This window comes from Cyphellophora attinorum, assembly GCF_001299255.1.
Source record: "Cyphellophora attinorum strain CBS 131958 chromosome Unknown Contig11, whole genome shotgun sequence".
In the NCBI taxonomy this organism is placed as follows: domain Eukaryota; kingdom Fungi; phylum Ascomycota; class Eurotiomycetes; order Chaetothyriales; family Cyphellophoraceae; genus Cyphellophora; species Cyphellophora attinorum.
The window spans coordinates 643,855-668,756 of NW_017253239.1; the positions used below are offsets into that span (position 1 = coordinate 643,855).

Consider the following 24,902-nt stretch of genomic DNA (forward strand, 5'->3'; position numbering starts at 1 on the left):
GAGCGCCCGGGGAGGACCGAGAGATTATAGAGTTGGCACTGAGGCTTGAGAGAGCTGCGAGTCATGGGCGGGAGAGCCTGAGGCCATTGAAGGGCAATAGCAAACACGCTTGAGGAAGTATCACGAAGAAACCATTTCTGGAAGACAAGTCTTTATCTTTCTTTCTCTTTGTTCTTGTCAGGAACTACGAGAAGCCAGTCTCATGGACCCAACTTTTTCTTTCCCCCAGCGACCACTAACCACCTGAGTTGAGACCGTCGCAGAAGAAACCTCCAAAAAGTTCGGAGTACTCAACACAGATACAACTTGCGCTGAACCCTCCTCCCAATCCGGAGATCCCTGCCTTCTGTCTGTCAACTCCTGCAGGCCCAAAGCACCCTCCTCGAAAGAGATCGATGCCGAAATATTCCACACCAATCCTCCGGACCACCGGAATCATCATCAGCTATCCAGCCGCCGAAGACACGTCGCCACCATCAGCTATCCACCGACCGAACACATACATACACCAGCGGCAACGCATCAGTAGCCGTCCCTCAGTAGCCATCCCTCAGTAGCCATCCCTCAGCGGCCAGTCCTCAGTAGCCATCCTTCAGTAGGTAACCCTCAGTAGCCATCCCTCGGTAGCCGTCCCTCAGCGGCCAGTCCTCAGTAGCCAACTACTCCCTCAGTAGCCAGTCCCTCAGTAGCCAATCCCTCAGTAGCCAATCCCTCAGTAGCCATCCCGGAGTAGCCAATCACTCAGTAGCCATCCCGGAGTAGCCATCCATCAGCCGAACACTCAACACCACCGTCAGCCATTCATTCAGCCATCCGACAGCCGAACCAACACCATCACCAAACCAACACCATCAGCCGAACCAACACCATCAACCGAACCAACATCATCAGCCAAACCAACACCAGCAGCCGAACCATCCGTCAGCCATTCGTCAGCCAAACACAGACCACCATCCTCAGCTTTCCACCAGCTGAATACTCAACCTCCACCACCAAAATGCTCAATGGAATACCGTGACCAGGAGTCGTTCACCCGATTGTGCTTCACCTGTCCGTCAAGTCCAGGGAAGGGTCGACAATGGTTGTTATGAGGTCTCAGACGTTCCAACACGCTGTTCCTCGCCGACACTATGAACTCCTCAACTTCAGTCATCATTGTCATCCGGTAATTCCAGAGCCGAGCATGAGAGTCAATCCCTCTTACAAGCCACCTCCAACACGATTACCACCCGGTTGCTCCCTTTCCTAATGAACATCGTCCAGTCGTGTTTTCCCCCAGAAACACTCCCTTCTGACGCACTTCCTCAAACTTGGTAATAAGCCCTCAGGAAACGATCTCTCCCCGGTTAGCCATACGGCTTAGTAAGGACGAAGAGTGAACCATCGAAGCCGACTTCCCGAAGAGTGAAGTAAGTGAGGCGGATAAACAGGAGGACCTTTTGTGACGCGTTGCCGTAGAGGTATTGGCTTGCTGCTCAAATGCGGTTCCGTTGCAAAGTTGTATTCTTTCTCGAGTGACATTGATGTCATGTTGAATCTCCTTTCGCGGACCAATACACACGACGCCATGTGGACGAATGTTGGATACAATCACACAGACGAGATGGTGAAGGCGTTTCGTGTCCGGAAGAGAGAATATTGCCGAGTCACACGTCGTTTCGTTGTTCAGACCGAGTCCGACTGTTTTCCACGTTGGACAAACTTGGTTTCCCAGGCCAAGTCAGCCACTTCCAAACTTGGTAATTGACCCTCAGGAAACATCTCTACCCTGTTAGCCATACGGCTTAGTAAGGACGAAGAGAGAACCATCGAAGTCGACGTCCCGAAGAATGAAAGTCGTGTGCGAATAAACAAAGGTGTCGAGGTTGGAAGCTCAAACACAATCGGACCAGTAGATCGCTGAAAAAAGTCGTGCTTGGAGTGTGTGGATTCGATCGCGACACAGTGACTCCATTGACCGGAATGCTCGAGAGAAGAATGACAAAGGCTTTGCCATGAACCGCCACCAGTTCCATCCACGATATAAGGTTCCCCGATTCCAGGCATCATGAAGCACGCACAAGCGTCGAATCCTGCTGGACACTGGAAGCTCTACAAAAGCTAACGACCAACCCAGAGATTGAAACGAACCCGAGAAGTCAAGACGATGCTCCCAACAAAGTCTGTCTTCGTGACGGGTTGCTGTGTGCTGCTCATGGAAGAATGCCGAACCAGGGGTGCTGCGAGTCCAGAAACTGTTTCGAAGAATGTCGCGAGTGAGGTTTCCCAGGCCTCACCAGTCGTTCTCGGTCAATGTTTTTGGATCTCTGCGAGTAATGACTGTCGACCTGAGATCCAAGAGTGATTGACGCATTGAGCCGAGAAGACAGGACAGAAGTCGTACAGTTCAGCAGCGTTGTCCAGAGCGAGTGTTGTCACATTCCCACCCAACCTCCCAATGAATGTGATTGTCGAAAGACCCAGTCCAAGAAGAGCAAAGGCGTCAAACCAGAGCCAGTGGCGACATGAGCCGACGGTAGGAGCTATCAGGGGACCTCAACGACAGGGTTGATACACACGAAGACTTCCTCACCGAGTTGCTTTGACACGGAGTGATGCCATTGAAGGATCTCTCACACGCATTGCAAGCATTGGCAGTAGTGTCAACAATGTACCCTTGAAGTGTTGGTCTTACCGTGATGATCTCACAAGCCGAAGGTGTGATGTTACAGAGTCTCGTCGAAGTCCACCTTGTGTTGTCCATGGAGGTGTCCGAGAACATCGTCAACGTCGCCGAGGTGATCAGTCGACATGATGATGTAGACGATTGTTCTCTCCGTGTCCGAGGCAGGTCCAGAACGTGTGTCCGAATGTTGAGATCTTGTCTAAGTAGTCGCAGGAAGGAAGCCAGAGACACTGTCGATGCAGATCGGAGATGGGATCATGCAAGTACAAGAGGAGAGTGTTCTCAAGGCACGGGTCCGGGTAGGGAAGCAAGGCATTGTTGTCCATCACTCAGCTGCAACCAGTGGACAGAGAAAATTGTAGTTGATGAAGTGTCGCAAGTGAGTGAAGACGACGATGGAAACGGGCACCGGAGTCCAGAAAGTCACAGGAATAGATATCGCAGGTAGGTCAACTCCAGCAACCGATAGTCGACGACAGGAGTGGATGTTGGCGACGACAGTGAAAGTGACAGTTGGTGTGGAGGAGATGAGCTTCAGGCGCAGGTCCAATGGGTTAGGCGATGTCCGGGGTTGAAGGGGAAAGTTAGGGAAGCCAGAGCCAAAATCCTAGGGGCCAAGTTTCGTGTTCCAGGGGTCAAAGTCGAGATCCGCAGAGGCAGGTCCAGCGGCCAGAATTCGGTGCTCCAGAGGAAGTTTCAGGGCAGGTCCAGGGCAGGTCCAGGGCAGGTCCAGGGTTCGGAGAGTCCAGGTCTGTTGTTTCAGCCCAACAGCAAGCCCATACCACACTCCCAAAACTCCAACTTCCAGGCGTCTTCCTCCCCTTTCCACAGCCTAAACCATTATTTACATCTCTTTTCGCTTCCTTTCACCATTCCACAACACCCACAAGCCCACTCCAAGCGTTCCACCTCTCGATCGATCGTTGACCCTTCTCAGTCTCGGTTCGAGCCCAGCTGTCCCTGAAAGCGTGTTATACCCCGGGTATTCCATCTCTTGCCTTTCATTCCCATGCTGCAACTCCAAGCAGTCCATCTCTCGTTCGATCGTTGATCCTTCTTGATCTCGTTCCGAGCCCAAACCCGATCAACATCTCCTTCTCCCTGGACACGAGTACGCGTCGTTATGCGTAGTCCTTCAGCCTTCGGAGGCCAGGCTGTACCAGTGACGTTCCCTTTGCCACAAGCACAACCGAAATCAATACCGATCGAAGCTCATGACAGAGCAAAGCAGATGTCCAGGTGGTCTGACGAGCAAGTCACAGTCGAGTCAAGCGGCGATGATGTTTCTGTCAACCTGATCTGTACTCGAACCAACAAAACCAAAACCTGTTCATCCTCCAAAAAGAAGCACTGGCTTGGTTGGGAGCCAAGAGTGCATTGTCGAGATCCTGGAACAACTTCGAAACGCGTTGCAGGTGGTATTGACGAGACTGCAATGTCGTTACCGGACTGTGTATGGGACAGACTCTGGGAGGAGATGTCCATGGTCGTATTGGCAGCCGGTGAAGTCGTGTCCAGGTGCTTCATCGATGCGAAACCCTAGAACCAGGACTTGACCCAAGAGGAGACAGAGGTCCATACCCTGCAGAAGATGCAGGGGGTTGTTGAAGTAGGGGTGACGAGCATTTGAGAAGGTAGTTGCCGGTAACTCTGATTTGGGATGGATCGCTGTGGATATTCGAAGGAATCGTCCTCTTCAATAAAGGCGTCATCCGATGAATCAGCTAGTGGACCCTCAGAGATGAATGTATTGTCGGCTTCTTCGATGCTGTCGTCGCAAAAAGATTCCCAATTTTCCTCGATGTGTTCAATTTCGTCGTAGAAGTTGGAATCCACCGAGTTATCGGAACCAGATCGGGAGGACCAAGTATCGGAAGACGGAGAGAGTGAAATCTGGGTGTTTCGAGCCTCTACTTCCTGTTCTTGTTCTTGTTCTTGTCCCTCGGTGACCGCTGCCTTGAGCGTGGCGATCATTTGCCGAATGAAGTTCTGGTATCGAATGTAGGAATCATCTGGATCTGGGGATCGAGATCCATCTGATGAAGGAGAATCAACTGGACACGGTGTAGACACCGAGCCAGATGATTGAGTAGGGTATTCCTCGTGTTTCGATCGGAAGTTGAACATCGGACCGGAAGGTGATTGACTGACTTCCGGTTCCGGATCGTCTCGCATGAGTTCGGCGAATCGTTCCGGATTCCTTTGTCGGACAGCATCAATGAGCTGTTGTAGTTCCGATGAATATTGAGGAAGAGAACTATCGAATGAATCGTAGGTGGAGCCAGATCGAGATGATAAGGCGTAACCGGATCCAGATGATAGTGATGAAGGATCCTCGTAATCCGCTAGGAAGTATTCCACGTACTCAGGTGGTATAGGATCGACCACATAGTTCGGTGGTACCGGTTCATCAACCGTGGGAATCCAGGGTGTGATCGGTAAGCCGCGTTCGATACGATAGCGGGAGCGGTAGTAGAGGAGTCTCCAGGGGATCAGTTTCGGCCGGGCGATGGGAGCGCGAGGCTTCGGAACGTATGATGGGTGATGTTCCCTGATCCATTGGGAAGGAGGGAGAGGCTATGAACATTTTTTGTTAGTAGACTGATCTGAGAGAACGGGGACGGCAGTCAGGAGGACTCCGAAGCAGCGTGAAACAGTGTTTGATGTTGCACAAAGAACAGATCCGTGGAAACGGGAAAGGAAAAGAGAACTCACGGTGGGGGGGTTGAAGGTGCTGGAAACAGCAGGATGTAAACGACAAAATCTGTCGCGAAAAGTCATCTTGCCGGTATGGGGAAAGGAAACTCGAGATTTGCAGGGGGAGCGTTAGAACATATAGACATGCAAGGCCTCACCAGATCGACCCGATCCACCGCAGGATCAAGCGCAAAGCAATAGACTTCGGTGTATTTATGGCCAATTCCATTGGCCATAGTGCTCGTGGCATTGATCGAGCGTAGTGCATGCCAGGGAAAGCGAAATTATCTTGATCCTTTGGCAGGGGCCATCGTGTGGCATGACAGAGCATTTGCAAAGCAAGAACAAGACCATTCAAGGGCGACGACACGGTGTTCTCGCTGTCGCCATTTTGGAAGGGGGACTCGCATCGACAACGCGAGCGACTGGAACTGGAGTCGAAGAGGTGGACCTTTGGTATTGCTTTGCCGTATGATGAGGAACCGTGGTGTATGATAAGGCTTCGCGACCTATGAGGCGCGACAACGTGGTGGAACTTTGGTTTAATCATACCAACTCATCCTCCATGATCTCGTACGAGCAGCGATGTCACAATGACGCTCCAGGACGGTCTTTCTGTATGATTAGCGTATGATTGTCTGTACTTACCGCTGGAGCCGCAGCAGGCGCGTCATTGGTGCTGCGCACATCTGAACACAGAGTGTGCAACAGCGCAGCGCTGACCATCGTCAAGGGCTTTGCTTTCATGTCGGCGAGGTCGGCGGAACAGAAAACACCTGCGATGCTGCAACTTATGCTATTCGAGACGTCGTCAAGAACAAGGCAACCATCTTGATGCGGCTGAAGACCCTTGACGATCATCCAGGCAAATTGCACCGCAATTTGACAGCCCGGAGATTTTGGCTCCGACGCGCGCCTACAGGACAAGCTTCGTGGCTGACCACGTGATCGGAGCTGCTGGTCGATGCGATGCGCTGGCAGCGACGCGTTTCACGCCTGCAAGGTCCGTCAGATCTTTTTCGAACAGCAGCCGCAGGAAGCTCGAGAGGAGCGTTCGAAGGAAGAAGAAGGTGGAAGCTGGAACGGGGATGCGAGTGGATGCAATCGAAGACTGAGCAAGTAGGCTGAGGATATTGCGAAGAACGAGCCGAGAATATAAATATCGACAAAAGCAGTGCCAACGCGCATGCGATCAGATGATCAGCTAGTGCAGACGCGGCACGCGTTTTTTATTGAACTCGTTCTCAGTGACACACGATTGACTACAGCGTCACGTTCAACTCTTGCTGCCGTTGATGGACTCTCACGAGACAGTGACTTGTACACATCCTCGGTCCCGTTCCTTCCAAGTTTCCTGCCACGCTCAACAAGGCCGTTCCATGATCCTTCCCCTACTTCCACTCATTACATCCTTCAGCCAGTCTTTGTCCACCTCTTTGCCCGGCTGTCCCATATACCAAGTTATGTCGCTGCCATCCCTCTCACAGACATGAAAGCCATTTCCAAAGATCGCCGCGAACATATTCTCCGGCACATCATATTCGATCTCGTAGTCCTCCCAACGCGGGTTCTCGAGCAAGCGAAGGAAGTTCAATCGCGAGCCAGGGTATATCGCGGGTGTTGCGTTTGGGTCACCTCCCTTGAACCAAGATGAGCACGGCCCTGTCCATGCGGTGCGCTTCAGAAATGTGTCCTGTCGAACTGTCAGCAGAGGTTCAATGTTCAGATGAGCGGCCACTACTCACAGCGTGTCGCAAGAAAGCATCCACGACCTTTCCCTTCGGCTGGACGCAGCGTATGCCCTCCACCTGCATTTTCTCAACGACTTTGATGAAATAACTGCTGTACCCCTCAATCAGTGGGAAGAAACTCCCGTGTGCAGCCGGACAGTACGCCCCTGCAAATTGGAAGTAGTTCGGCACATCTGCCAGCGCTAGACTCAAATAACTCGGTGCGTGAGGGTAATCCCTCCACTTCTCCTGCATGTCAACACCATTGACCGAGAAGGGTACCTTTGGCTTGTATGTCGTGTCGAAGCCTGTCGCGCAGATTATCACGTCGCGACCTCGACTTCATTCCCATCAGGTCCATGAACCCCTTCTCAGTGATCTGACCTAGCTGGTTTCCAAACACCTGGGTCTTCTCACCCTGTAATGCCTCCAGATACCCATTACCCGGCGTTGGTCTACGACATCCGACGAAGAAGTCCGTCGGCATGATGTTCTTCACCAGATCCGGCCTGTTCTTGAGTAGCTCCCGCATCTCCCCTTCACTGAACTTCCTCGCCTCCTTCTGCGCAGGACTGCCGTTCACAATAAAGCTGAAACGCTGATTTAATTCTCCCTCGATCATCTTGCAGTACGTCAGATAGCTATCCGGATCTTTCCTGAAAAGCTCCAACTGCTCTTCATTGTACTCAAAGTTTGCACCGTTGGGACCAGCAAAGGATTGCGCGAAGCCGGCGGTGATCCAGATCTTGTTGCGGATCCAGTGGTAGATCTTGGAGGCGGAAGGATAGATGTTGGGGAGGATCTGAACTGCAGAAGAGCCTGCGCCGATCAGGGCGACTCGTTTGCCCTCGAGGGACACGTTCTGGTTCCATTGAGCGGAATGCAGGAGTTGGCCTTTGAAAGAGTGCAGGCCCGGGATTGTGGGCCATTTCCACTTATTGAGGACGCCGGTACCGTCGAGGAGGAGGTCGGCATGGTCGGTGAACTCGCGCTGAAGCATCTTAGTGTCTAGTCCGATGTCTGTGAAGGTGATTAACGTACGCCTGTTCGGAGGTCCTGGAGTGAGATCATCCATTGAGCTGTGTCGTCAGACCAGGATATGGCTTGCGTGCGATGCTGTAGTTTGATATACTTTTCGATAAACTTATTCTCTTGCTCTACTTCTTTTATGTAGGCCCAGATTTCGGGAGCTGTAGAGTAGTAGCGTGTCCAAGGCTTTTGCCGCCACGGGAACTGGTAGACGACGCTGGGTATATCGCAGGCCTGCTCTTCGTCAGACTGCTTATCGCCACTCAATCGCCAAGGACTTGTGGCAAGACAATTGTGAAGATTCGTCGCGCAAGGTATCAAGTTCCCCAGGCAGTCAGACATCACTTACACAGCCCGGATACCTGTTCTCATACCTGTTTACTATCAGCAAAATCCATTCCGCCCCGACCACACTGGACTCATCCACGTCGACATGTCCAGAAGCACCTACCAGGTCCCGCCAACATCATCGTTCTTCTCATAACAGACGATCTCAATATTCTTGAGTCGCTCCTCAGCACGTTTCATGAAATTGAGACCAGACAAGCCAGCGCCCAGAATAGCAATTCGCAGTCGCTTTCTCGTTCCTGCCAGCTGCTCCAGGATGGGCACATCGTCCTCACTGGGGTTATTGGGTTCTCCACGCGTGTTCGCATTGTTCTGCTGATCAGCATCGGTGGTCGGGTCGTTGGGGATTAGTCCGCCGTAGCCATCTTCTAGCGAGGCTGTCGCGCTTGGTGCCATATTGGACTGCTCGTCAACGATACTGGTCGCTTGGGTAAAGCGAAGCGGCTGAAATCAGCGCTTGAGTCGCCGCACTCGCTCTGGAGCCGATGGACCGCTCTCTTAAGCATTTGCCACATGGTGTCAGCCCTACGAGGTCGAGAGTTGAATGATAGCATCATGTGGAGAAGGTTTGGAGTTGGCCGAGGCCCAAAATCCGGGGAGTCTGCAAGGCAAACCGACCCAGGCCCGTTAGCCCGTGCATACCTACCTAGCTCCGTACACAATCCATGGAGCCTAAGCAAACGCGATGCCCCTTGATACGGTGCCATGTCGAATGAATATAGTTTCGTGGTTGAGTCGAGCGTACTCAGGTGTTCAAACCTACATGGACGCATATTTCCCCGCCTGTTCATGGGCGACCAATTGCCTACTTAGTATCTGAAGCGAATAGAGGAGGCGGCTCGGGCAAACGCAAACCCAGGCGGGCAACTAGGCATGATGGTACCGACCCACAAAAGGCAGCCAAGGTGACACATGTTGAGATGGCCCATACTTCTGTCTCGCCTGCTTGGTGCAGCTTGACTCGACGTGGACATATTAATAATTTTGTACATCTGGTCTTTGATTGACCCTTCTCCGTAACAGATGCCGGAGTCCTAATTCCACCTCTATTATCTACAGCACCACTCAAGAATGCTCCTTTTCTGCAATGCTCGCCTGCACAATGAATCACGAATGCTCCTCCATTAACTCCAACGGCGGCCGACTCGTGTGCGCGAGGATTGGCTTCGGCTCGTCCAACTCTTGTACCTCATCATCGTCCTCCGTTTCCAGCATCACGGCGGGTAGCCGGGTGAGTCTCCGTGTGCTTTCGGATCGTAGATCAACGTCGAGCTCCGACTTCTAATCTTCTTCGGACTTGACCCGTTATTATTCGGTGCTGCTGACGTTGGCGTCGTGAGCATATCTTCCGTAGAGCGTTTGCGCGTATGTGTAGATTTCAGCTTCTGAGAAAGCTCATCCGCTGTGTACTGCTCTTCGATAGGCGAGACATCCTCATTGTTGTTCGAGGACGACAGCCGACTCGTCAACGCCGATAGTTTGGATGCCAGATCCTCTGCATGGACGGATTTGTTAGGCGCATCCTCCATCCTCATCTCCCAGCCCACGGGCGGACTAGGCGGTGGGCTGATGAAGAACAGCCTCCCCGCATCGGGACGCTCAAGGTATTTCGTTTCTTGGTTTATTGGGGTCGGCTCGCCGAAATAGCATTTCGCGACCGAGGGCTCGGTATTGGACGAGGAAAACGCGGTGCCGTCGACAGACTGCCGCACGGCGATAGCGGAGGCGTCGTCGAAAAAGCTGACGATGATGCGGTGCATTGATTTTAGAGGGGAGAAGGAATTGAGGGGCGCGATGGAGGAGATGTGTTCGCGGATAGTGGCGAGGGAGGCCGGGTGAAAGATTTTGGGGTCGGAGAGGCGGGTAATAAGTAGGGTGTTGGAGGGCGGTGATGGGGAGGTCAGCGGTGGGAGTGTGCTGAGGTCGAGTGATAATGCGCTGCGGGAGCGCTTGGTCTGAGGGGTTGAGGTTGAGGACGTGGGTGGTGAAGGTGTGTGGATGGTCGTGTCTATCGGGGACGGTTGTGGTCTGGTCGGTGAGGTGGCCATGTTGGGTGGTTGATGTAATGCTGCCGGCAGGATCGAGGAAATGGAGATGGTGGTAGTGGGGCGAAGTACAAAGTGACGGTGGTGGATGGAGATATATACAAGTCGGAAGGTGGCGGAAAGAAGACGGCTATGTGATCGTCGAGTGCCGGTGATGGGCTGTGTCGACAAGAACAGTCAGCGCTCACGAGGATCAATGCTTGGGATGAGATGTGATGTCCAGACCGGCGCGCCACATCATCGGCCGGCGAAGCGACACTGGCACAGCCCGCCGATGCGAGTCACGTGACTTTTACTAGCCCTCAAAAAGTTTGGGTATCTTGATACAAACCAGAGTAGAACACTGCAATGACTTTCGCATGCTGTGAGAATCAGGATATGACTGTCTGAAACTTTTCATCGCACGCACAGCCCGAATGTTCAGACATCGCCCTTGGCTGCGCCGTCACGCCGTCACAGTGCGTCGTCGCATAGGCTGCTAGGTACATTGCCGGCCCCTTATGCTCAGCCGCAAGGCAAAACTCAGCCAGCCTTGTCGTTGCGTCGGCACGTCAATACATGATAACCAAGGGAGGCTCGGACGCTGCCTCGTGATATCTAGGCACACTCGCAATTGAATCGTCGAGTTTTTCACCCTATGCTAGGCGCGAACGATTCGGGGGCTTTCTTTCTTCGATGTTGGGTTGTGACAGATGTATATCATGATCAGCACCAATAAGAAGCCACAGATTTCAAGGCAGCGCGACCAGCCAGCTCAGTGTGTTGAATTCTCTGTCATATAGATAATTGCACAGACAGGCTAGGCTTCCCTCAGCTTGGCCCTGTCCGATCACTGGCCGACCATGTATGATACAAGCAAACGAGAGGTAAAGGAGAAGAAGCAGAGGCAGACGAAAGCTGTGTGCCTCGCTTCCTGACATCATCTTCCTGCCACGCCAGCTACCACCTTCGCCATGGTATACACCGAGCCTGTCTGGAGCAACGTGATGTCTGCGTGACAACGCCGCCATCTCTTGCAATCCTGCCAATACTAACTTCATTCACGCAAGCCCTACTTCAGCGGGATCCAATTGAAGTGCTCAACGCTTCCTGGTCCAACAATCAGTCAAAGCTCGAGCCACCTCATCACGATCAATACTCACGCTTCTTACTCTTGTCAGATATCGCAGCAAGCTCCTTGACATACTCAGCAAACCAAGGCTGAGTCTCAATATTCTGCTCAAAAACAACCATGCTGATCAGCGGTCCGCCTCCATCGATTCACGCAAGCAACCCGTCGTTCCTCAAGAACTAACCTCTCTGAACCAATCCGTGCCCTTCGTCCAAGCATGGACATATCTAATATGTGCCGGGTCCTGCGGGTTCTGGGCCATCTCGATGAACTTGCACTCCGGATACGCGTGCATTTTATGATAACAGGGGGTCAAGAGCTCGATCAGTTTGTTGAGCTTGCTTGGGTCGATGAAGACGTCGGAGACCATCAATGACCCGTGGTTGCCGGTGGAGGAGATGAAATGGCTGAAGGGGATGAGTTTCCTGTGCTCTTCGACGTTGGCAGAAGACATTTTGAGCGCTGTTGAGCGGGAAGATAGCGAGTGATCAGATTGGCAATTTGAAATTGAGCGAGAAACAGCATGGAAACAGAATCGGGAATGTGAGAGGACTCGACGTTTTCCAGTAGCATCTAGAGCTCTTATCATATACATAACCTGGCTACGCAGGAAGCGACGAGGTGCGTGGCCATTTCAGCTGGACGTGTCCTGAGTATCGTGGCGCTGCGTGTGGCTGCCACAGCAGCCCATGGCAGATGCTGCAGAGAACACTTCATTCGTAGCGTGTTGTGTGGCCACGTGGCCTGCCACAGCGACTCATACCAGTCCTGCAAACACATATCAAGAAGTAGGTAGGGCTGAAGTATGCGACACGAGCCGAAGGTTTCGAGGCTTGAGCTGAAGCTTGAATCCCGTACCGACCTGCACATAAACTCGAACACGAGCTGTCCACGCTGGACGCAAAAGTCCCAACGCGCAGAGGGAATTGGTTTGGCAATCTCGTAGCAGCAGTCGCGATGCTCACCGAATGGCTAGTCAGGCTGGTGGAGGGAAGGAGTAAAAGACTGTGAGAGGAAGTGAAGAAGAAGATGAGTCTCGGGAACGCCCACCCGTAACCGGGTATGGGTATAGGCTCGGGTACGCCATGCCTGGACAATCCTAAATGGCAGTTTAGTTGCCATATTGGGACTTTCATCTGGTTTTTCGGGATGGAGGGCATTCAGCCGATAAGGTCGTCGGAATTTCGGGACCGCTTGATACGATTGATTGTGTGGTTCTTCTGCTCTTGCTGCGTGCTTGTGTCTACTCAGGTCGCGGACCGGCATGTGGTCGGGGATCATGTGGCATGGCATGGCCCCGTCGGTATCGCCTGTTGGCGAAAGGATGTGCGATCCGACGGATACTCGACTACAGAACACTTCTGGAATTTTCAACTGTATTGATATTGACACAAACGTCTTCTCCGTGACCGCGTGACGAGGAGATCGCGCCGTCCATGACGCGCCAGCTTCTGGATGCCACTGTCTTGCTTTCCTTTTTGTCTGATGCCCATGCTCGTACGGCACCGTTCTTCCCTTCGATTCTGTCAAACACCAGGCCACTCCGCAAGGCGAGAAAATGCACGCTAACGAAACACTACCACAAACTTTCTCTTCCCCATCCACCTGATGTAGTTCAATCACTGGCCCGGCGCTACTAACAGCCCCTTCTTGCCAGCATCGTACTCCCACCCACCACCTAACGCCTCGTGTCCATGCGTCGCCTTGTACTCCGCCACGCGCTTCTCCAACTCTGGTCGGAAATGGCGGATTAGACCTTGAATGGGCCAGGCGAATGCTTCTCCTAACGCTGTTGAAGAAATCAGTATCAAACGTGGACAAGACGAAAATCGCTGCAACTCACCGCAAATCGTATGTCCCTCAACCTGCTTCGTCAATTCCTGCAACATATCGATCTCCCTCGCCCTGGCCTGTCCCTTCTCGAATCTTTGCATAATCTGCATCGTCCATGTACTACCCTCACGACACGGCGTGCACTGTCCACAGCTCTCATGTTTGTAGAAACTGCTCAACCTCGCAATCATCCGCACTACGTCAGCGGACTTATCCATCACGATGACCGCAGCAGTTCCAAGACCAGACTGAGAGTCCTTGAGGGCGTCGAAGTCCATTAGTTGGTCGTCGCAGATGCGTTTGGGGAGGATGGGTGTTGAGCTGCCGCCCGGGATGATGGCTTGGAGGTTATCCCACCCGCCTTTGACGCCACCACAGTGTTTTTCGATGAGCTCGCGGAGAGGGATGGACATTTCTTCTTCGACGGTGCAGGGGTTGTTGACGTTGCCGGAGATGCAGAAGAGTTTGGTGCCTTGGTTGCGCTCGCGGCCGAAACCGGCGAACCATTTCCCGCCGCGGCGGACGATGGTGGGGCAGACGGCTACGGTTTCGACATTGGTGACGGTTGATGGGCAGCCGAAGAGGCCGACGGCGGCGGGGAAGGGGGGCTTCAATCGCGGTTTACCGGCCTTACCCTCGAGGGATTCGATGAGGGAGGTCTCCTCTCCGCAGACGTAGGCGCCCATACCGCGGTGGAGGTAGACGTCGAAGTCGTAGCCGGAGCCACAGGCGTTTTTGCCGATGAGGCCGTCCTTGTAGGCTTCCTGGATGGCGCGTTGCAGGACTGTGGCTTCATGGTAGAACTCGCCGCGAATGTAGATGTAGGCGGCGGTGGCATTCATGGCACGGCCGACAACGAGGCATCCTTCGACGAGCTTGTGGGGGTCTTTGCGCATGATCTCGCGGTCTTTGCAGGTGCCGGGCTCGCCTTCGTCGGCGTTGACGACGAGGTAGCGGGGTTTCTTGTCTTGTTCCCAGCCTTTGAAGTTCATGAATGACTAGGGCGGGTATTAGTGATGTAGGAGGGGGTGGTAAGGTGTGGGAAGAGCGTACGAATTTCAGGCCACTGGGGAAGCCAGCTCCTCCTCGTCCTCTCAGGCCTGATGCCTTGATCTCGTTGATCAACCAGTCATGGCCTTTGGCGAGTATGTCCTTGGTCCGGTGCCAGTCGCCATATTTCTTTGCACTCTTCAGATCTGCGCCATGGTGACCGTAGAGATTTGTGAATATCCTGTCCTGGTCCTTCAGACCTCCATACGTTCGTTTCGGGGGAGCACCCTCCTGAACGGTGGCGTATGTTCTCGATTGGGTGGCGGCGAGGGAGCTGTTGACTGATCGTGAGGCGCTGCCGGCGGCTTTGGCCGCGGCGCGGGTGGATGGTCGGACGATCATGGGCGCCAGGTGTGCGTGGTAGAGGGTTGTAGAGCTGCCCGCAGCAACAGCAAGGTCGTAAGGAGTGTGCTCAGAGACGAAAGGGTCTGCGGCGAGGGTTTCGAGGTCGTTGATCTCATCGCCAAAGTCTATCCACTAAAGCGGAATGTCGGAACCATGATTGGCAGAGCCTAGATCTCTTGGTGCGGAGATATCTTTCCATGGATCCGGGCATCGGATACTCACGTCGTCCCTTCCAGAAACCAATGCCACATTCAGCAGCCGCAACCTTGAACAGCGACTGCCTCATGACATCCGACGGCGTCATGTGCTGAACCCCAAATCGCTCATCTCGACTTCCCCCTCGTCGCCTTGAGCTCCAGTGTGTTTGCCTGCAGCGCACAGTCTGTTGTACTCAGGTGCCTGCGGTGGGCTCCTGCTTCGACTGACAGCCAGGCCCGATTAGTCGTAACCACCCGTGATGGTCGCCACGCCCTCCCTCACCCACACCCCCATCACGACGCTCCTTCTCTTGACTCTGGTCTCCGCCTCAACCCTGTTCTCAATCCTCGACCTCAAACACTACCTCCCCATCTCGCCAACCCCACACTTGTGCCCTACCTCCAGTTCAACCGCCTGCTCACCTACCAACTCGCCTCTCTCAGTTCGACCGAAACCCTCCTTTCCGCGGTACTCCTCTACCAGTTTCGTGTGCTGGAGCGGTTATGGGGTACGAGGAAATACGCTTCCTTCATCATCGTCAGCTGGGCGTGCCTTACACTCCTCACGCCTACGTTGCTGGTGGTGTTGAAAGTCCTGACGCTAGGATGGTACAACTACCTCCCACCCGGCGCCACGGGCCTGATCTTCGCGAGCCTAGCAGCCTACACCGAGGCCGTCCCCACCTTGTACCGTTACAAAATCCTCACCACCACACAAGAGGACGTGCAGAGCGAGGGAGCAAAGGGCGTGCTATTCAGCGATAAGTCCACCACCTACTTCCTCGCCGGCCAACTCGCCCTAACGCAGTTTCCTTACGGGTTGCTGCCGGCGCTGTGCGGGTGGGTGGTCGGGTCAGCGTGGATGGGGGAGATGCTGCCTGGTGGGATGGGGCGGTGGCGGGTGCCGCGGTGGGTTTTAGGTGAAAGTAAACAAAAGAGTGCTGGCAAACAGTTTGAGGGACTCAGACGGCGGCTGGAGGAGGAAGGATCGCGAGATGGGATGCGAGCCGTGACTAGCGCTGGGGGCGTACAGCCAGGAGAGGAGCAGAGAGGGATGTTGGGCCGGTTCGCCGGATATTTCACGAGCTCGTAGCAGTCTCCAAGCACTCATCTCGCGCTTCTATGGCACTGTGATTATCTCTTGGGTCTTCTCCATCTGTTCCATCACATCACACAGGCTGCGGCGTCCCCCCTCCCCCATCCCTACTCTGCTCCACCACCGCCCGTCTGTACGTCTCGCCAGCTCGAAGCAACCCATCCAAAATAGGCTGCATCAGCTCCCTCACCACCTCCCCACCGCCCTGCACAGCATCCAAATTGATTTTCCGCACTTTACTGCCCTCCCCCTTGAGCCGCGCCATCTCCTTCGCCTCCCGCCCCAACCTCTCTATAATCCCATTCCGCTCCGCCTCCGCATCTTTGGCTATAGCAGTAATACGCGCGGTCGCATTAACCAGACTGCCCGAAAGAGATTCGATCTCGGTTACTCGTTGTGGGTCGCCGGAGTTGAAAGCGGTGTAGAACTGGCGGAGGAATTCGATGCTGGTGGCGTGGGTTAGGAGGAGGCGTTCGTAGATGGCGGGTGGGAGGGTGGAGGTTTCAGAGATGCTTGCTGTTAAGGAGCGGTGGGATTGAATTAGGGTCATGACGTGGGCGTGTGCGTGGAGGGCGCCGGAGGTTTGGGGGGTGGGGTCGAGGTCGTTCTGTTCGCCAGTGTCATCGTGGTCTGGGATTGGGATTGGTCGCGCCGGGTGAGGGGAAGGCGGTGCGGATGTCTTCGAGGACGAGTTTGAGGGCTTTGGCGGGGTCAATGGTGGTGAATGGGTTGGAAGTGTCCTTTTTGGAGGATTGGGTGTCGCCGAAGAAGCGGCGTTGGTCGCGGATGTTGAGGACTATGCGGTGTTGTTCGGGGTCGCCTTCGAGATCGCGCAGGCGGAGTTGGTCATATTCAGCTTCTGTGCTGCCGATGGGTGCTGCTACATCGGTGTCGGCTGGTCGCACGGATGCCATGAGCTTCTCGCTTAGGGCGTTGAGTTTCCGTATGACTGGCGCATTTTCCAGGCTGCTTTGCTGGTCCTCGATGTTTGGCTTGTTGCCTTGGCGTTGACTGTGGTTTTCTTCGTTTCCTTCTAGGTCAATGAATTTGGCAATGTGTAGCTCTGGAGCTGTGGGTCGTAGGCCGGTCAGCTCGGGTGCGTTGAGGTACTGGTCTGAGTCTATGTAGTCGTCCTTGCGGTTGATCCGGTCGTCTGTTTTCATACCACGCAGGTTGAGGTATAGCTGTGACTGGAAGAAGCGCTTCCAGAATGAGGCTTCATTGTACCGCTTCGGCACGAGCTCGTCGTAGACTCTTCTGACTAACGGGTACTGCTCGAAGATGATATGAATCTGCTCGCTCGTGATGCTGACCGTCTTACCACTACCTATCGCGCCGATATCTGAGAAAACATTGGACCTGCCCCGATCTTGGTGTTGTGATAGTGCGTGTGCTCGCAGTAGATGGACTCTGGACGCCCAGAATTGTTGTGTGAATTGGAGACTCGTGATCGAGTCTGGCTTTTCGCTCAGTGCTTCTCTGAAGGTCCTGCCGAGTAACGCGTCCTGCTGCATCAAGGACTGCTGTAGTCTCACGTCGGCTTTGAGTCTGTCGTCATCCTCCCAGATCGGCCCGTTATTTCTGCCACCAGAGACCGCATTCGCAATCGTCATCGCCGCAGACTGGCCACTGCCGCTTGCTGCCGCGAGCTGCCCCTTCTTGTGATCATCAATGATCTTGCGTATTCGATCTGTGATGGCCTCGATTTCAGTTCGCGAATCAACAGATGTGAAGGTGAAGGTGTGATCGACAGCATTTGCATCGTTCGAGCCTTTCGCGAAAATCTTCAGCATAGCCTTTTTTGCCGTGTCCGGTGTCTTCTGCAGATTCGAAATGTCCTGGACGGGTATTGTGAGGCTCGGAGGCGCTCCTGAGGGCTGGTCTGGCGACCATGTCACAGACTTGCCGTCTCTAGGGATGGCGAGTATACCAGGTTGCTTGGCTGTTTTGTAGATAGTGGCAGCCCTAAGAGCCGCCATCACGGCGATTGCGTAAAACTTCTCAAGCTCATTCGCGCCGAAACAACCGGGACTTGGTGCACAAGTGACAGATGTGAACTTTTGGTGGCGATGCAAGGGTTGCTATGGAAGCGATCAACGAGGTGGCTTTGAACTTATTCGGGAAATGCCTTGTAGTCTACTATTTAGGAGTTCGGACCAGAAGAAACCCAGGTCAATGAATACAGCAGGATTGTTGCCTGTGCAATCGACAGAGAAAGATCGCGTTGATGGACAGAATTCATAAGGCAACAGTGCAATAGGCGTTGAGGCAACCGGAAGAGACGCTTTACTGGTCACGGACTAGCGCGGCTGGATGGACGTTGACTCCACAAATTGCCTTACCATCTCTTTGATACCTACCTAGGTAGAGATCAAGGTATCTACTACAATTCCGCAGAGGCTCTAAGTGGTGCAATGTCACCTGAAGCACAGACTCAGCAATGTAGAGGCTCATTATGCGCATCGAAGGGCAATCTCTGTTCCTGTCCGACTTCTGCGTGTTGGTCGATCCTACGTGCTTTAATCGAGTTTCATGGTTGAACCAGCGGGGGAAGCCAACCCTAATGTGTTCCAGGGCGGTACTGATGAGCTTTCAGCAATTGCGTCTGGATCTGGGCTGATCCGCAATGATGGATGCGGGCTATGATGACAGAGAAATCATGCGTATAATCTACCTATTCGGCTTCGACAGGATGGCTGGCTACCAATTACGGATCGATTTGCTATATCACTTCCCTCCTTCCTCAACTCCTTACAGCGCACAAGCACTCTTCAGATCCTGCGGGATATACGACTTCACGAAAGCCATAAACGTTTCCAACGGACAAGCGGCCAGACTGCAGCCGAGTCCTTCAACAGCCGGCACGACCGTACCCTCATAAAACATCCTCACCACCGTCGACCCATTCCCCTCATACCGCCACACCTCAGTCAGCACATTACTTGCATAAGGCGGCCAGGGCAGGTCTGGATCAGCCACTACCGCTAAGAACATATCCAGACTCGCATCGTGGGCGGAGTAGACCTCCAGCGGCGAGGAATAGTTGGTCAGCGAGCCGACGATTTCCTGCAGCCAGGGACCTACGCCGAGCATCTTTGCTTCTTCGTAATTAGGATTGTTGGGCCGCCAGACGTTGTGGTACGCGGACGTGCCGGGCACGACGAGCGTCTGAATGTCGGAAGCCGTGAGATTGCCTTTGAGGCCGAGGCCCGCGCAGTAGGTTGCGGCGGCGGTGTCAAAGAGGCCTGCTGTGGTGTTATAGCCCTTGATGCGGGAGGTGTTGTACGCGTTCACGAGAGTGGTTTGGAGATTGTTGTACGGGGCGAGGGCGGAGGCGTATGCGCTGGAGGCGGCGTATTGCGCGGTTAGGTTGGCAAGCTTTGGGCAAGCGGTGGGATTGCTGATCAGGACTTCGATTGGGCTGGGTCTGACGCGCATGGTAAGGGTGGTGTTGGTGGGTCGGGTGGATGGTGGATAGAGGCCTGCGAAGAGGTTCTCGGCAGACTGCTGCGTCCTGGTAATGTATGTGTGGCTGATGTTGAAATTAGGAGACATCTCCGTGGGGAGAACGCCCAGCTTGTCGACATATAGAGCACGAAGGTTCCGTCCAAGGGCCTGAAGTTGCAGGGATCCATTGTTTGTCAATTGACCTGTCGTCACGTGTCAGCGAAGCAATCTGACGCTATCAGCAGGGAGCTATTGCATACCAGCATCGCAGTTGCCTTTCCAGAATGTGTATGCGAAAGCTCCACTGATGACCTCTTGGTCCTGCATGAACGGTGTATGGTCTGGCGAGAGTGTGCTGCCGTTCTGCATGAAGACGAAACCGTCAGGCCTGTAGTGCGGTAAGACAAGCTGGAGCAATCAGAATGGGACACGAGCACCCACTGTCCGCATTGGAACCACTCCGTGTTGTCCCCTGGGACTGGTCCAGCGGCCGGGGAACGTGCGCCGTGGCGGTTCCTGGATTCAAAGGTAAGCAATGTGCCCTCCGAGACACCCTTACAGCGCTGCTCACATTTCTATGAGCTTGATCATTGTGGCATTCTGAATGGGCTGATATGTGCTTGCGTCGATGGTCCGCCCTATGCACGAGTAAATCAGCAATGATGTCGTGTCATATGGAGGCTCTCACTCACCCTGACAATAAGTGTAGTCTTCCCAAAAAGGCGCGACCGCAGCAGAATGATTGCCGTTGACTGTGGCCCTTGCAACCAGTTCGCTTGAGCCTGTGACTGTGTTAGCTGCTGCTGCTTGCACCATGCTCGTAGCGCCAAGCGCTGATATCCAGCTTCGGTACATGGCTCCTTCGATTTGAAGTGGCTAGGCGGCACATCTTGCGGGATCGGGCTGCTATGCCAGCTTTTATACATAGTCGCGGGCCATCGGCTTGGTGGAAGTCTCTTCATGGTGGTCTTCTCCAGCTATACACGTCAAAGTGCTGTGTACCTACGTATGTAGTTGTTGAGGAGTCAATTAAGGTTTGGCACGTGGGTTTAGCGACCACGACTCACTGGGCAACGTAATGCCATTGAGTTCGCAAGAATAGGCACAGGAACAGTCCTCGTTGAACGCAGCAAAACGTCGTAAGCGATCTCCAGTGGGTCCGCGGTACGCCGAACGTCATGGTGCGAACCTCAGCGTGAAGCGCAAAGAATATCGTGTTGAAATGTGTAAGAATTGCCCTAACACCATGTGCGTGGTCGTCAAGAATGCTCGACTATGACAATGAATTCGTGTGTCGGCCTGAACCCATCAATCTGCACTCGACGTTCCTCCCTTCGACACAGCGTTGGTGCAGAAAAGGCTGTTGCGTCAATGTCGGCTAAGATCGCGCTCGACCCAAGATATCTCCCTGAGGACTTGCCAGAGTGCACTGATGCGGGAATAAGACCATATACCTGGAACCTATGGCAAGATGTAACGAGTCCATCGCCGTCACTACCTGCGGCATTTACAGCGGCATGTGCGGATACAGTAATTGTGAGATCCCACTCCCGTACGACAGGGACATCTGCCGGGGTAGCATCTATGATTCTTGTTAGCTCTGTGCCGGGATATGGATAAAGTCCGGACTGGGAGCCTTTCGAGAGCAGGCTCATTCCCGGGCACAAGGTAACTTACGGCGCTGTACAAAGGCAACTCGGTCGCTTCAGGCTGTCGAATGGGTCTGCATCTGAGTCTCTGATACCCATGGCCAACCTCAGTCTGGTGCCTGATTCGTGGAAGAGGTGGGTGGGCAGAGTGGTGTTCGATGAGGATACGGGCTTTCTGTTCTGATAGTAGTGGTCGGTGGATTTGAGTGCGTGGAGAGATCTGATGATCTGTGACCAGGGCAGCTACATTATACACACGAGAGACACAAGCGGTGTTTGCAACTGTGACTGACCACAAGCCTTTACAACCGCAGCATATGATTTGGCAGCCTCGCGCCGCGCTTGCGCCGCACTGAGGACGTGAGGGCACAATCGTGCCCGGTTGCCACCGCCCCGACACCGAATAGCCCAGCAAAGTCCCTAGTACGCGAGTCGAACCAACTAAAATCAGTCCATCGATGCGCGGCAGACATGACCCTTGTTTGGGCTTATCTCTGGCGCAGGAGGAGTCAAGGTTCAGTAGCAAACGAGCAGGGAAGAACGAGCTCGACATTAGAGAAACCACAGTCGCCCACGGGTTCCGTGCTGGATCGACGGCCCCTGTCGTTGAGACTTCAAGCAAAGTCAGCATCGCATGCATCCCGAATTGTCCATCGAGATTTTGTCTAGACACATGGGCGGACTCAAGCCGAGAGACTGTGTCTAGGCTCTTCTGTTGTCGGTAGCAGTTCTTGGGCATACACACCATCCTGCGTATCCTCAGTCCTCGACGCGTCAGGCCCCTCGATAGCGAAATCACTCATGGTCCGTAGCAACTGCGAGTATCTTGACATGCGCCACCTGCCGAGCTCATCCACAAGATGAACGTAGTTGCTCAGGATCTTGCGGGCTGTGTGAGAACCTGGGTCCAGCGGGTCTCCTGCAAAGGTGGTCATGCCACCGTGGCGGATGAATGTTGTCGCCGAAGTGGTGAGTCCGGGATCTGAGACTGCTCCATTGACGCCACTGCCCGAAGATGGCGACCGGAGTCCCTCGCCACCCACGAGCGACCAGTCAACGACGTCCAGAAGCTCCAAAGGTTGTGCATCATCCGGTCTTTGAAGCTGCTCCACGTGAAAAAGATACATGCTGATCACTAGGCAGATGTGAAGAGCAGAATGTCTGGACGAGCAATGTTTGTTTCCCTGAGCCGGGTTCCGGAGAGAACTTGATAAATCTGTGCAGCGTGGAGGACCGATCGACGAGCCTGGGCCGATGCCGCCCATTTCATGGCGATCGGTGCCATATCCTGTGCTCGCTCCGAACCTTCTCGTCCGGATGCAATCTCTAAGAGGTCCATGTCAGCGGTCAGTGAGAGACCAAGATTGTTGTAAGCCAGTGCGCACATAGGGTCTCCGTGCTGTATCTGCCGCATAAAAAGAGAGGGAAGCGATATTATGCCTTCAAGAGCGCTTCGGGTCGCAGCGTTGTGAGCGAAAGCTTCGGCAGGACTGTAAGACTTTGATTCGCTTTCGTTGCTGTGGTGTGGTGTAGGCAGGTGGTGACGGGCCGATGATATTCTCAGAAAGAACAGTGTGAGTAGCAGTTGCAGCGCCAGCGGGCCCATCAAATGCGGCACTGCATGCTCGGCGAAGTTGAATATGCTGATCAAAGGGGTGACTTCTGACATGCCTTTTTGAGCCTTCAGGGCCTGGAACCGTGCAAGCGTTCCTGTTTCGAAGAGCTGCTGGGCACACGGCAGCAACAATCCGACTCTGTCGATGTCAACGACTCCAGCAGCGCCTTGCAGACGAGCGTACGCCGAATCGAGAAGGAGGAGGTGTGCAACAACACGTTTAGCAGATTCCACACGGGACCATGCCATCCACTGATTCTCAGAGCCAGACACGAATTCATTCAGCAACGCTTTGACGTCTTCGCCGCGCTCTGCTGCAAAAAGACCGTGCTTCTCTGCCACACTCATAGTTTGTGAGCACAGCATGTGGGCCTGGTTGTGGCCAACTTCTTCAATCAGGCCCAGGCAAATGTACGTGACTAGCAACGTGGACGTGATCGTGATTAGAAGCGTCCACGGCTCGCAGCGACCAAGTGCATCATTAGTCAGATTCTGATGACAGAGGCGCATCAACCTTTTCGAATGGCGGAGGACGAAATTCTTAGAGCGCTCAAGGTAAAGCGACGTCAGCCCAATCAAAATCATGGGAAGTAGAATGGCCCGGTGCGTTGTTCCTGCATCGAAGGTGGCTTTGTGAACGAAAGCGAATGGAAAGTACTGAAAGTAAAAATCCAGACTGGCTTCTAAGACTTCCAAGGTAGGAAAGCCATCAGCCGACAGGCCTGGTAGTGAGCTTGTGTCTGAAATCGATCCTGGCGAGGGCGTCGGTCCAGACTGAGTATGGGGGAACAAGCCAGTCCCAGCATCAGCGTCCAAAGATAATCGTTCTTCCATGTCCTCGCAAAAATGGATCAAATCCCGCCGACACTGTTCGTCTAGCTTCCACCGTCGACTTCGACCAGACTCCGCATAATCTTGCCTCTTTTCGGACGCCGCTGAAAAGGAAAATATGTTCGGCGCTGTATGCCTGGCTGCGGCACTCCACAGAGACCGGATGAGCTGCAAACTTGGTGCAGATCTTTGACCCTGCCAAAGATGACGTATATGGCGAAGCTGATTGTCGGAGAACAAGACCTTCGAAGACGACCGCCGCGGACGAGGAGATTGTGGTCCGACAGGTGTCGCTGAGGGGTCGAAGTCCATGTACCTGAAGACACTGGGGCTGAACGCAGGAATGTCAGGTGTCCTCGGAAATGGTGTCCAAGTGCCAGGAAAGCCGCTCCTTGGTGTAGGTGGTAGGGAAGGCAGTCGTACATCTGTGCTACCAGAACGCGACTGACCGATTCCCTGCGACGGATAGTCTTGCTCTATCCATGGAAGTGGTGCGCATGATAGATCAGCGGGTAATGTTCGAGGCGCTATCGACCGGGAGTGGTGCGATGCGCTGAGATGGGTGCCTTGAGCACTCGCGTCCTGGTTAGCAAACCCAGATATGGTGGGCCAAATATCTGAGTGCTGCTGCTCAGCAGCAAACACTGGTTGCTGTGGACTTCTGGATAGTCCTGAATCGCGGATGGAGTGAAGAGTAATGTCGATATTCGCGATATCGACCACTTCGCTGTCGCCCGTCTGCCCATCATTATGGAGGCTCCCACCAATGTCCGTAGCCCCAGCTACTCCGTTGGGTTGACCATAGCTCTGCGACGGATCCTCCTGTCTCCTTCCGGTCACGATGATACCGTGAGTCTGCAAATGGCGCGCAAGTACATCACTCCGTCCGTACTGCTTGTTACACCGATGGCACTTGAAGGGTTTCTCGCCTGTATGGCTCCGCTGGTGCCGCTTGAGATGCTCCTCCTTGGTGAACTTGCGCTCGCAGTACAAGCACTGTTTTGCTTTGTCCTTCTTTCGATGGTGCGCGACTTCACCTTCGCCCATGTCGTCAAGCTGCTGTGCCGGTGCGTCATTCGGCAGCTGAAAGACCCAACCGTTAGGAAATTAACTCATTCATGCTGCAGCAGATGGGAGGCGTTGAGAGCCCGTATGCTAGTAATCCAAGTGCAATATCATATACCCTATGTGGTGTGTAGGTCGTAGGATGCGTA

General features: G+C 53.9%; 8 protein-coding genes across 8 annotated transcripts; 1 reads left to right on the forward strand and 7 right to left on the reverse strand.

Moving 5' to 3' along the window:
- Positions 1-4,204: 4,204 nt before the first annotated feature.
- AB675_10776 (putative sterigmatocystin biosynthesis monooxygenase stcW) lies at positions 4,205-8,865 on the reverse strand (the record flags this gene model as incomplete). Its single annotated transcript, XM_018139568.1, has 7 exons — positions 4,205-5,242; positions 6,771-7,055; positions 7,108-7,400; positions 7,477-8,083; positions 8,134-8,355; positions 8,471-8,495; positions 8,573-8,865. The coding sequence occupies 7 exons, from the start codon at positions 8,863-8,865 to the stop codon at positions 4,205-4,207; spliced, it is 2,763 nt and encodes a 920-aa protein (XP_018000621.1).
- Positions 8,866-9,683: 818 nt separating this feature from the next.
- On the reverse strand, positions 9,684-10,517 carry AB675_10777 (uncharacterized protein; the record flags this gene model as incomplete). The annotated part of the gene is made up of 1 exon (XM_018139569.1): positions 9,684-10,517. One exon carries the CDS (start codon positions 10,515-10,517, stop codon positions 9,684-9,686), a length of 834 nt encoding a protein of 277 aa, XP_018000841.1.
- A 1,048-nt stretch (positions 10,518-11,565) lies between these two features.
- AB675_10778 (uncharacterized protein) lies at positions 11,566-12,079 on the reverse strand (the record flags this gene model as incomplete). Its single annotated transcript, XM_018139570.1, has 3 exons — positions 11,566-11,603; positions 11,657-11,729; positions 11,810-12,079. 3 exons carry the CDS (start codon positions 12,077-12,079, stop codon positions 11,566-11,568), a joined length of 381 nt encoding a protein of 126 aa, XP_018000938.1.
- A 1,165-nt stretch (positions 12,080-13,244) lies between these two features.
- On the reverse strand, positions 13,245-15,157 carry AB675_10779 (NADH-ubiquinone oxido 51 kDa subunit, mitochondrial; the record flags this gene model as incomplete). The annotated part of the gene is made up of 4 exons (XM_018139571.1): positions 13,245-13,414; positions 13,469-14,456; positions 14,512-14,978; positions 15,076-15,157. 4 exons carry the CDS (start codon positions 15,155-15,157, stop codon positions 13,245-13,247), a joined length of 1,707 nt encoding a protein of 568 aa, XP_018000798.1.
- A 153-nt stretch (positions 15,158-15,310) lies between these two features.
- AB675_10780 (DSC E3 ubiquitin ligase complex subunit 2) lies at positions 15,311-16,143 on the forward strand (the record flags this gene model as incomplete). Its single annotated transcript, XM_018139573.1, has 2 exons — positions 15,311-15,441; positions 15,495-16,143. The coding sequence occupies 2 exons, from the start codon at positions 15,311-15,313 to the stop codon at positions 16,141-16,143; spliced, it is 780 nt and encodes a 259-aa protein (XP_018000700.1).
- Positions 16,144-16,219: 76 nt separating this feature from the next.
- AB675_10781 (putative RNA polymerase II transcription factor B subunit 1) lies at positions 16,220-16,696 on the reverse strand (the record flags this gene model as incomplete). The annotated part of the gene is made up of 1 exon (XM_018139574.1): positions 16,220-16,696. One exon carries the CDS (start codon positions 16,694-16,696, stop codon positions 16,220-16,222), a length of 477 nt encoding a protein of 158 aa, XP_018000612.1.
- A 70-nt stretch (positions 16,697-16,766) lies between these two features.
- On the reverse strand, positions 16,767-18,125 carry AB675_10782 (putative RNA polymerase II transcription factor B subunit 1; the record flags this gene model as incomplete). Its single annotated transcript, XM_018139575.1, has 1 exon — positions 16,767-18,125. The coding sequence occupies one exon, from the start codon at positions 18,123-18,125 to the stop codon at positions 16,767-16,769; it is 1,359 nt and encodes a 452-aa protein (XP_018000789.1).
- Positions 18,126-18,897: 772 nt separating this feature from the next.
- Positions 18,898-24,735, reverse strand: AB675_10783 (Counting factor 60; the record flags this gene model as incomplete). The annotated part of the gene is made up of 7 exons (XM_018139576.1): positions 18,898-19,796; positions 19,854-19,981; positions 20,035-20,109; positions 20,165-20,231; positions 20,286-20,375; positions 21,988-22,377; positions 22,548-24,735. The coding sequence occupies 7 exons, from the start codon at positions 24,733-24,735 to the stop codon at positions 18,898-18,900; spliced, it is 3,837 nt and encodes a 1,278-aa protein (XP_018000932.1).
- Positions 24,736-24,902: the final 167 nt, after the last annotated feature.